Source organism: Chelon labrosus, assembly GCF_963514085.1.
Source record: "Chelon labrosus genome assembly, chromosome: 14".
Taxonomy (NCBI): domain Eukaryota; kingdom Metazoa; phylum Chordata; class Actinopteri; order Mugiliformes; family Mugilidae; genus Chelon; species Chelon labrosus.
Genome location: NC_140347.1, coordinates 4,038,290 through 4,050,580, shown reverse-complemented (window position 1 = coordinate 4,050,580; position 12,291 = coordinate 4,038,290). Strand labels below are relative to the sequence as shown.

The 12,291-nt window shown below is 42.1% G+C and overlaps 1 protein-coding gene across 1 annotated transcript in view; it reads right to left on the bottom strand.

Annotated features, from left to right (window-relative positions):
* col12a1b (collagen, type XII, alpha 1b) overlaps nt 1-12,291 on the bottom strand; it is a 108,885-nt gene that overhangs the window by 29,587 nt on the left and 67,007 nt on the right. The window contains exons 46-52 of the mRNA XM_084560728.1: nt 11,418-11,560; nt 7,988-8,117; nt 6,867-7,009; nt 5,499-5,628; nt 4,450-4,569; nt 3,206-3,352; nt 2,803-2,919 (exon numbers count right to left, since the gene is read on the bottom strand). Of these exons, the coding sequence (XP_084416854.1) occupies nt 2,803-2,919; nt 3,206-3,352; nt 4,450-4,569; nt 5,499-5,628; nt 6,867-7,009; nt 7,988-8,117; nt 11,418-11,560 (930 nt within the window). The remainder of the gene's footprint in view (nt 1-2,802; nt 2,920-3,205; nt 3,353-4,449; nt 4,570-5,498; nt 5,629-6,866; nt 7,010-7,987; nt 8,118-11,417; nt 11,561-12,291) is intronic.

Here is a 12,291-nt window from a genome sequence, read left to right as displayed (position 1 = left end):
AAGTGACAATTTAGATTTCCAATAAATATTAAAAAAAAATATTATATAACTGCTTTATGGCATCGTACAGAAGGGGCGCGGTGGAACGAGGAGTCAGGTTTCTGTAATGTGTTCCAGGTGGAGGAGTTAAAGGGCCACGTTTTAACGCGCAGCAAATCTGATAAATGATGAAATCAGTAAAACTTCTCCAATCTGAGCATTCGTCCTTCAGTATTATGAGGGTTTTTTTGGAGAATTTATAACAAATTCTATGATAGATTTAAGCAACAAATTGATTGTGACTGCTCTGATTCCAGATCATTAGTTTTGCTTTTTAGCTCAGAATCATCACAACTGAATATTTGGATTTCTGGATAATAAAAGCGACAATTTTGATTTCCTATGAACCTTAAAATATATGTTATATAATCGCTTTATTTCGTTGTGCAAAAGGCTTTGTCGCGTGTCTTCCGCATCAGAAACTGATTGAGAATGCACGTTTTTAATTTCTTCCTAAATGTATTTCAAATAGGCATAAGCATTTATCGAATTATGCTAAATTTTTTTAATTCATAATTTAGATTTTTTTTTTCTGTTTTGTTGCTAACCCAGGAAAATAAAGCCGTCTCTTAAACCTTCGCCCGGCCCTGTTTACATCTCCGCGTCGCTCAGCTATGATACATTGATAATAAGATATTCTATTTACACCCACGTCTCCAGTCAGCACAAACAAACACTCCTGTTTATTTCCGAGGCAGCTGCCACAGATGACGACTGCTACTTTTCAGTGACCGGGGGTCGGACGCGGGATTTCTTCATCCTCTGCCGTTCATATTTTCAGAATGAGCTCCGGAGGATCGGCGCGGTCCGACCGGTGTAAATCATTTTGGGGAAAACACTCGCCTCTCGGAGAAGATCGCCTCCAGAACAGTGGCCCTCGTGTACGGAGGCAGAAGATGTTGACAAAATATAGCCCCTGAACCGTTCCAGCTGGATATTAGACAACTTCTCATCAGAGTTTCCACAGCGTTTAAAATATGAAGGAAACATGGTGGCGGGAGGCTTTTCCACTCACTCATCTCACCGCCGTCTGACCGCTGTTTGCATTTCCACTTGAGAACAAACAGTTGACTGATTTGTTGACTCGAGCGTCTGTCTGCTGCCTATCGCTCCTCTGGTCATGGTTAACCAATCTGTCTCACGCGAGCTACCATATTGGTCCTGGCAGCCCGTCACAGAGGCTCTAACAGCTAACGACTACCATATAGATATTTAAATATTGATGCACCCTGCCTGCTTTCTCCTAACCGCTAACCCGTGTCCACATGTGAATATGAACCAGATCAGACTCAAAGTCCCTGAAGAAACCGAAAAGAATGAACGAACTAAAGAGCTCGGTGCCCAGACGCTTTCAGCTTCGAGGCCTGAACACAATAAATCCCAATCTGATCCGACACAGTCTGCTAAACGCTGCGAAGGATCTCTGGTGTCCACGGAGACGACCTCATCTGGAGACATGACTGCAAACATGTGTCTCACTGCACACGCTGCAGCATGCATCACCTCCAACAAGTCAGCCCCGATCAGCATCCGACGGTGGAAGTATAACACGCCACCATCTGTCTGCAGGTGAACACATGAACCTAATGTATCCGCAGAGGGTCGCAGCGGGAGAACGAAAACACTTTATCCATCACTTCTGTAGAGGAATCATTTATCTGTGATGTGATCCAGGTGGAGCTAAAGGACCGCGTTTGAAACTAATAATCAAAACAGAAAATTAACCAGAAGCAACTTAGATAATCATTAAAATCAGTAAAACGTCTCCATTCTGAGCATTTGTTGCTTCACCTTTACTTTGTTTTAAAGTAAATAACAAATTTAAGTAATAAACTCTCCAACAAAGTTCAGTATCCAGTTCTCCCATGGACTTTCAGACAAATTCTATTATAAATTTAAGTATCAAGCTCTCAGACAAATTTCAGCAACTACCTTAAGTAACAAATTTACGTAACCCTCAGAGATATTTCAGCGACGAACTGTCCGGCAGATTTTAGCAACAAACTCTTGAAATGAACAATTTCAGCAACTAATTTAAGTAAAAAAGTCTGCAACCAATTTCAGTATCGAGTTCTCCAATTAATTGCAGTAATTAACTCAAACCCTGTAACACATTTAAGTGTCAAGTATTGGTAACCAGCGCTTTGAAAGATTTAAGTAATGAATTCAGATTTCAGCAACAAATGTTCTGACTAATTTCAGTATCAAACTCTGCGACAAATTTCAGCAACAAACTTTTGCAAAGAACAATTTCAGCAACTAAGTTTAGTTAAAAACTCTGCAACGAGTTTAAGTAACAAACTCTCAGTTTCAGTATCAAGTTCTCCAATTAATTGCAGCAATGAACTCAAATTCTGTAATAAATTTAAGGATCAAGCTCTCCGAGAAATTTCAGCAACTGTTTTAAGTAACAATTTAGTAAATTCTAAATAACCCTCAGACACATTTCAGCAACAAACTGTCAAATCAAATTTTAGCAACAAACATACTCTTGCAGTGCAACAAGTTTTGGTGTTCGGCTCTCTGAAGAATTTAAGTAATAAACTCTTGGACAAATTTCAGTAACATATTCTCTGGTGAATTTCAGTAATAATCTCCAACAATCCAAAAACAGTTCACAGTGAAAACCTACTGTTCACTGTGACTGATTACACAAATAAACTCTTACTACTACTACCACTACTACTAATACTACTACTTGTAATAATAGTAACAATTTTCATGCCGTAAAGAGGTATTTAAAGTGTAGAGGAGAAGACTCACGGTCCACAGGGTTGAGTTTGATGCGGTACGACGTGGCCGCTCTGTGAGGAGTCCATTTGATGCAGAACTTGTCGTGGTCGACGTTGTAGGTCTCGATGTTTGTGACGTTCAGGTACACTGCACAAATCAGACACGGCAGAAACACAGTGTTCATTCAGAAGACTTGAGAAGCTTCAGGTTTACGTGGTAAGCTACGAGCTATGAATTAATCATCTGTTATCAGGCAGAGAATTATATCAAATCTTTTGTATGTGGAATTTTAGTCATATATTTAATTTATTATTCCATTAATAAATACAACATGAATTTAAATTAGATTAAAACTAAAACTGGAAGATCTGACTTGAGCTCTGGCAGATACAAATCTATAAATTTAGATAATGTGATGTTCTGCTGTACATACATGTCGTTCCCTGTCCCTCGAGCGGTGCACTGGCGCCGCTGGTGTACTGAGCCAGCACTTTGACGTCGTAGGTGGTCCCAGGCTGCAGGTTGTGCAGAGTGTAGGACGTCACGTCGCCCACAAAGATATCGATTGGCTGGTTTGTGCCTGGAAGTAAGAAGAGCAGGACTGAATAAGGTAGAATGCATCTTAAGACAACTATGATCAGGTTCTCCACAACGTTAAAGACGGTAAATGTAAGACTTTTTGTTACCAACAGTTTATCATTGTCAAACAGCCAAAAATATCAATGGAAATCCTGTACAGACAATAAAACCAAGTGTGTGTCACACCTAGTCAATCTTAAACACTCTGTTAAAGTTCTCAGTCATCCAGGTCATGGTATATCCCCCAAAAAGACAAAAAAACAAGCTGAAACAAGGACAACTGGACCTGTTGAGTTTCTTGAAGACATTTCATCTAAGTCTTCAGTTCTAAAAGACTGGTGAGGGGTTCATCTGTGGCCATGATCACCTGGAACTCACATGACTAGAGTCTGTAAAGAGCAGACACTTTGTTGTAGTTGGAGGAAACTGTCTTGATGCTGTTTTCTTTCCTCAGTGAATGGTGCTCTAACTCTTGACAGACCTTGAGATAAGAGTATATGGCCGATGATGGGTTGTACAAAGGGTACAAAACTGTTTTCTCCAATTACAGGTAAGTATATGGTTGATTTTGAAGGCAACACCTACAGATATTCCAACTAAAACCTCAACTCCCCACCAGTCTTTTAAAACCGGAGACTTGGACGAAAAGTCCAGTTGTCCTTGTTTCATCTTGTTTTTGTTTGTTTTTTGTTTTTTTTTGGCATTCCTAATAACTGTATATCCAACCTGTCCTAATAATAGCATTAATTAATTATCTGTAAGCTACAGAAGTGACGAATGGTAGACTAATTTTTCTTTTAAAAAAATATTATTTTAAGGTCTAGGCAGTTTTGGCTCAGATCTCAAACACGACTAATGTGGAATATAAAGCTGGTTAATACCTTTGAGAGGCCTAAATGTAAGCAACCAGACGATGACTAACGAGGAGAAACATCTTGTTTGTGGTTTTTCTTGTTTTACTCTAATCCTGATTTTCTTTTTTTTTTCATGGGAAAAAGTTTGTTGAATTTGTCATCTGCACAATCTTAGAAGAGGAAAGGAACAACACTGTAAGCAACACATCCCACATGTCCATAACTGTGTTGACGGCAGCCTTACCTTCAGGGGAGTAGATGAGCTTGTATCCCTGGACCGGAGCAGCCACCGCTTCCCAGGACACCCTGAACCGAGTGTACCACTCGTCTGAGACTCGGAGGTTCCTGGGACTCAGCATGCCGACTGCGACAGAGAGGAGACGGCTTTATTTACAAGTGCTGGTATTTCAGTCTGTGGTTATTTCTCAAGTGGACCAACACTTGCACCTCTTCAGCAGCAGAGGCTCACTTTTCATTCATTCTGCCCAGTGTTTAGATTTGGGTCATGTTGAACAAGCCGGCCGGTTTAGACCTGGACTGAAGCCAGAACGAGCCTCTGCTGTTTGTATAACTAATGTTCCAGCTTACCAGTCACGCTGCTCCAGAGTACTCCCTGTGAGCTCCCAGGGGTCTGAACTCAACACCCGCTGGCTCTGTTGACCAACGTACGTCTGCCGTATTTATTTCCACACTCAGAGCCGAGGGCTGTCGACGTGTTAGCCTCAACAGCAGCTCGACCCGCAAAACCACAGTTCACACAAATGTAACCTCAGAAGCTAGACTAATTAAAACTTCCCAATGTAGAAACATGGCGGCTCAACATGGCTGCCTCATGGTGAAATCTAACGACCTGTCCATGACATCTGGATTTCATTATGAGGCGTATTTCAACTGAATGGGAGACAAAAATACCTCAGCATCAACTGGATAGTCCTCCAACCAATCAGAGACATTTAGTTGTGAACTTATTCAACTCCACGTCTCTTAGCTGACGTGTGACTACTGTTACTCTTCTATCCATCACCACATTAAGCCCCACCCCCAAACAATCTGCAGAATCAGTTCAAAAGGAGACAAAAGGAGAAGAAGAAGAAGAAACCTCTAGGCCTTAAAAAGAGGAAGTCTTCCATTTTGTCTCAAAATTAAATCTCCAAGTATTGCCTCAATATCTCACTTGGAAATCCCCAAAGATTTTAAAGACTCTTCCACGACGTTTGGCTTTTCGTCATGGGCCATTTCAACCAACATAAAGAAGAAAATACTTCCACAAGAGCCATTTTTTCATTGCCTCACCTGTGCGTCCGTTTCCGTTCAGGGACCCTCCAGGCCCCTCGGCGTAGATGGCCTCCACAGTGATGTTGTACGGGGTGTCTGGTTGCAGGTTCTGCAACATGGCGTTGTTCCTGTTTCCTTGAACCACAGTCTGAGAATCGAAAACGCCACAGGGTCAGAGGGAGAAGATCAGGAAGAAATGAGTAGATAATGCTAGCTAGCACACAGTGACGTTCTCTTGGCTTCTTGTTTTCTCATCTCCTGCAGGTACATGTGACTAGTAGGCAGGGCTAACATATTTTGAAACCAGGTTGCATGACACACTTGGATTATCCTGACACGTCAGGGAGCATTGAACGCACCATCCTGCGATCTCAGATGTAAACAAAATACAGACTGTGGTGCAATAACTTCCTGTAAATCTGCGAGACAGAAGAAGAAGAACTCTGTAGGCCCCTCTAAGAAGAAGAAGAAGAAGACAAAGAAACCTCAATTCCCCTTGAACAAGAAGAAGGAGCAGAAGTAGAAAAGGCAGAAGAAGCAGAAGAAACCTCTATGCCTATGAAGTAGAAGAAGACATAAAAGAAGTAGAAGAAGACAAAGAAGAAACATCTAGGTCATCAAAGAAGAAGAAAAAACCTCCAGGCCCTCAAAGAAGAAGAAGAAGAAGAAGAGGAAGATGAACCCTCTAGCAATTAAACCACTGCCCATGCCTCTCTCGTGTGTAGATACAGTATAAATTCATGCTTTCATGCCTCCCTGTGCTGCAGTCAGCTGAGTCATAAAGAACAGGTGCTTCACTAACAAGCAGAGAGGAAACACAGCTGGAGCTCCAACTCATTATTCAGAACTATTAATAACGGTAATATGCCCCAAATTATCCTGTTTGTTTAAGTGAGCCTGTAATTAGTCCGACTGATCGGTGATTCATAACGAGGAGAGGGAATCCTGAAATGTGACATCACCGCATCCCTCCAGGGGAATGTCGCAGCGAGAGTTTACCGAGAGTTTATCCAAAACAAAACACATTATTACCTGAAATTAATCTCTCACTGCAGCCTGGCCTTACAGAGAACCAAGAAAGACGTGTGGCTGGATGTGTTTCCTCTGTTATGACTTGAAGCCGTCAAACACTAGCTACTGCAATACGGCCAATACGCCTCCAGCCTAATAAATCATTCTGATCCACTGTTGATTTATTGTTAATTAATGATCTGACAAGATAAATGTGTTCACAGGCCCCAAAAAAAAATCTGTCAATATTATTAACAAAGTGGTTTCTGTGGAGCATCAACTGTTCTGGAATTATGACAGAAGAAGACGACGTTTAGAGAAGAGACGAGAAATAGGAACTTAATGTTGTGTAAATGAGTCTAAAGACGTGCTTACAAATTCAGTGATGGGGTCTCCGGTCATGGGGGCGTAGCCGATCCTGTACTGCCTCACGGGGCCCTCAGCGTGGTCCCAGCCGATGGTCAGGGTGCTGGTGGTGGCATCGAACACACGCATGTTCCTGGGTCCGGCCCGGGGCACTGCAGCCAAAACACATTAACATGTCTTTTTAGTTTCTACTCATAAATTAACAAATGAAGATTAGTTTTTTTTATGTAAAAACATGTTTAAATATGATTTAAAATTGACATTATGTATTAATTAGAGTTGTCATTAGATAAATATGTTAAATCACGATTAATCGCATGATATCCATAGTTAATGAGCGATTAAAATTTGTCTTAAATGTACCATTTAGAGATATTTACCAAGTTTTTCTTACTCTTATCAACGTGGGAGAGGACAAATACGTATGTTATAATTATTACTGTTGCAACAATGACAAATACTGGCCAGAGTATTATTGTCCAGACATCTCTGTTGCAATTTATCCAGCTGTTTCATCCGGTGTTAACTCAGCTCACATCAGTAAATGTAGAAAATTTTATCCATGTAGAGAAACGTTTCTTTATCCATCCATTATGCACTTCAGATGCTGCTTGCTTTCCACAGCGCTACTGCTGATTTGATCACTTCCTGGTTTCCCAAACAACCCAATATCTGCATATTACACACATATTTATTTATTAACACCGACTTTAGGCCAGTTGCACTGCTGGTTTTATCCTTGCTTTAAGATTATTTAGCTTATTTAGGTAATTGATCTTGTTAGATTTAATATGTATCCTCTTGTTTTCCATTGTGCTGTGACTGTACTCAGTACTAACTCCCTTTATTATTAATATTAATTATTATTTCATATTAACTTATTCCTTTTTCATGTACCTCATGTTTTGGAGTAACAAGAAAGACCTTGAAACTTTGAAACCTGACGTTACAAGAGATTATGTAAAAATATAAATAAAACAAGTGTTCTGAATCCTTCTTTGGCTTTTTTTTAATTGTAGCTGGTGTTTACATTCTTTTTGGAGTGGCCTAAGAAGGAGAGGGGTTCCCAACCGGTTTGTTAAGACAGATTCTTCATGGGTAGATATACTGTACATCGTGAGACTGCTTACATGTTTTGCCCTTCCCCTTCACATCCGATCCCTCTCCGTCGGCGTACATAGCTGAAACGGTGATCGAGTACGGAGTGTCTGGGATCAGGTTGTCCAGGAAGCCGTTGTTTACACTTCCTGGAACCAGGACCTTTGTTTGGAGAAGAAAACCCAGGGGTCAAAAATACAACGTATACCCATGATGAAAGCCAAGGTGAGGAAGCTCTGCCTATTCAAATGAGTCTCTTCATGTATGACATAAAGATCTGGCAGGAGTAATGTACATAATGAGCTCAGTGCTCATCACACATGTAGTTATCTCCCAGGCATCCAGCTGCCAAAGTTTTCCTCAAACACTAACAAACGCCTCGGAGGTTAGACGCCAAACAGATCCGTCATTCAGTGAGTGGACTGACAGATAAACAGTTTGTGCTAAAAAGCTGCATCTGTCAGCAGCTCGGAGCAGGTTCAGACATGTTTTCCAACAAGGACGACCGTGGACCGCAGACCATTGTGTGTCGCTGGGATTATCACGGCATCTACGCTCGGCTCTTCAGCCTCTTTGAACGCCGTAAAACTCCACGACTCAGTTACGTCATGGGAAACATATCTGCTGGATGAGCTTTTTGTTTTGGCTCAAGCAAATATCTCAAAGAATTTTGGCATGAAGAGGGTTTCTCAGCGATGATGTAGTGACTCACATACCACAACTACAAGTACATATATTCGCCTACTGGCCAGGGGTTAAATCCCACCAGTAAACTCAACAGGGTTGGACTCTGTCCCTTTGAAACATTATGTTTAAGTGGAGCTTTAGTCATACAGTCATATCCTGAGAGCAGCGCTACTCTTGAGGGCCAAACAGACCAGTTGTTCTGGGTAATTAAGAGACCTCTGAGAAGTCTGTTTATCGTGCCATATAACACAAAACTATTTCTCAGAGTTGAACACAGCATAACATTAAACACAGGGACTCAAACTAGTTCTTTGTTAATGACTTAAAAATGTTGTCACGCAATTTTAGCGTTGGCGACCTGAGCAACCCAATCACACTGGTACATCTGTAAACAAGCAGCGCCATCATGTGGTCAGTAGAATATTGTACCAGCTGCTGTCTCTAATGGATCTCTACCTACCGCTGGATCAGAACCATCAACAGCTGGTTGTTGACTTGGAGACATGATCCAGATTTTGGAACAAGACGTAAACTCTCTTGCACACTTTGTTGTTTTGATCACTTTTGTCATTTCTGTGTCTCTAATGGTTCTCTAAAGCTAAACAGCCAATCAGAGTGATCTTCATCATTCTGGATAGATGGACTGGGATACACCAGAAATAGTAGAGCCGAGGCGCCCAAATATGAATAACACTGTGACCTAATATATTCTGAGCAGCTCCTTCAGCTGAACTAATTCAAAGACAGATTGATCTCAGTTATACTTGATCAGTCGCCAGGAGCCATTGAATCTTTATTCATCTGAACTATCCTCTGCGTCTTCACTAACCAACTTTCCTCTCAGGGCAAAACTAAACCAGAGCCAGTTAAAACAAAATGCAACTCAAGCGAAAATAGACAAAGGAAGCGGGGATGATAAAAGCACAAAACACTTCACAGCATTATCAAATCAGAGCCTCATCTACAGCGTCATTAGATCACAGCTTCGGAAACTTCGCATGTGTCCAGATGTGCATCGTCTCCAAACCCTTTGTGGGAAATAAAGCGATTAATGTTTTTTTTTGGTTTTTTTCTCCTCCAGATATTTTCACCGGTGCGTGAAACCAGTGCTAATGGAGACCAACGAAAAGCTGACAAGTCCTGATTTCCATATTTAAGAGCTTTACCAGAATCACCGCTGTGAAAACATCTGTCCAGCATCAACACCAGCTATCGGTGAAACGAAGAGGAACGACTGCAACGGGCCACCTGTTGTTTCCATGAAATAGACTGACCCGGGGAAAGCAGCGACTCCCAATAACTTCACAGGAGAACCAACAGGAGAGTGCAGAAAAGGAGGAAGGAGAAGATGAAGAAGGAGGAAATAAATAAGGAGAAGAAGGAGTAGTAGAAGAAGAAGAAGGAGGAGGAGGAGGAGGAGGAGGAAGAAGGACTAAATGAAGGAGAAGAAGAGAAGGAAGAGGAGGAGGAATAAGAAGAAAAAGAATGTTGAGGAGAAGAAAGAGGAAGAAGAGAAGACAAACAGGGACGAAAAGAAAACTGAAGGAAGAGGAGGAATGAGAAGATGAAGATGGACAAAATAAACAAGGACACATAGGAGCAAAATAAGTAGAAGAAGGAGGAGAAAATAGGAAGAAGAAGAAGAAGAGGGAGGAGGAGGAGGAGGAGGAGGAGGAGAAGGAGAAGGAGGAGGAGAAGGAAGAAGAACTAGAAGGAGGAGAAGAAGGAGGAACTATAGACTATACAGGAGAAGACGAAGAAAAAGAATGTTGAGGAGAAGAAGAAGGAACAAGAGGAAACAAACAGGGACGAGAAGCAACTGAAGGAAGAGGAGGAAGGAGAAGATGAAGAGGAACAAAATAAACAAGGAGGCATAGGAGCAACAGAAGTAGAAGAAGGAGGAGGATGAGGAGACGAAGAACGAGAACAAGAAGGAGGAGAAGAAAGAGGAGGAGGAGAAGGAGGAGGTGGAGGAGAAGGAGAAGAAGCAAAAGAGGAAGGAAGATGAAGAGGAGAAGAAAGAGCAGGAGCAGAAGGAGGAGGTGGAGAGGAGGTAGAAGACGACGTCTCCATCGTCTCTGTCCACATGGATTCCATCTTGGTTCATCTTGTTTCTCTACCTCCATGTTTCTGTCCCTCCTGGAGACTCCTCAACCTGATGATGACTCCACATGGAGCAGACATGATCAGAGTCAACGACAACATGCCCTGAGTCAAGAAGACCCAAATCAAGACTAACTCTTCCAACTCATGAGCCAAGACAAACCAAGTCTCAAATCAAATCTGAAATCCATCTGATTTAATTGTCTGTAATTCTTTTAAAAATCAATCAGAAGAAAATCAACGAATAACTGGATTTTTTTCAGGTCAGGTCCAGCTCTGGAAGGTTCTGACATCCTCTCCACGTTTAGTTATAATATCTCCTTTATCTTAAAAACAAACAGGACACAAACTGGGATGAGATCATTTCACTTATCTCAAGAATTTCCTGGAGGCACAAAACATCTGACAAGATCTGACCTGCAACCTCTGCAACGAGAAGACGTGGACTGGGAAAGAAAATAATTATCCCGACATCACTGGCAGGGCTTTTACGGCCATTAAAAAGAGAAACAACGCGCCGGCGTTAGCTAGCTTTTACTTTCTCTGCTCTAATCTTGATCCCCCCTGAGTTGACGCAGTGATCTCAGGAGAAACCGCCTCCTCCTGGCCTCCGGGCCAGTCCTGCTGCTAATGGCATGTTTGTGTTTTAACGACCTGGAGAAAGTAACTCACCGACTCGGTGGGTCTGACTCCGGACACGGGGGAGTAGGCCACGCGGTACTGCTGAACCTGGCCGGAGGCGGGCTCCCAGCGCACGTTCAGGCTGTTGGGGGTGGGGTTGTACACCTGGATGTTCCTGGGTGGCGTCCGTGGGACTGCAAAGGCCAGAGAGGTGAAGAGAAAGTGAGAAAGAAGAAGGGAACACTTCAAAACTGAGAGCCTCTTCAAACACACAGTTGATGACTGTGCTAAACGGAAACAAGGAGCAGATGTTCAGGTTCGGCATGTTAAAAAAAAAATACAGCCACAGAGCTGTGAAGTAGAAAATGATTTTATTCTGATTCTGTAAATGAAAACCAGTGTGATTTGTGTTGGAATAAACGCTGGAAGAATCGGCGTCGCAGCCAGACGCTGAGTGCAGCAGAAGGACTCCCGAACCAGAGTCGCTTTCACAACGTCTTGCGTGGAGGACGTGCAGGGAGAAGTAGCTCAGTTTGGGGTTTATGCAAAAGCCCTTAACTTCCCTATTAAACCAAACCAGATGTGCACATCCCGCTGGTATCTGGAGCTCTGCCCAAATAAAAGTAAAACCAGACGCAGTAGGTAGACGTGAAAGGAGCAAAACCATTGTCTCCGTTGCTGTTTGATCACGTTAAATCCTGTTACTGTCACTCCTTCACAGACATTGGGTCTATCTCTTATCTCTTCAACTTTGGACAGAAATATTGTTTTTGTCCAGGTACAATGTGACAAAGTAAAATATGCTGGAGATAAAATATTATTAATGTCACACACAGACTCGCATCCAATGATAGACTTCTTTGGCGTAAAAGGAGAAGGAATGAAACGGTATGAGGGTTAAACGGCTTAAAGTTTTTTAGCTCCC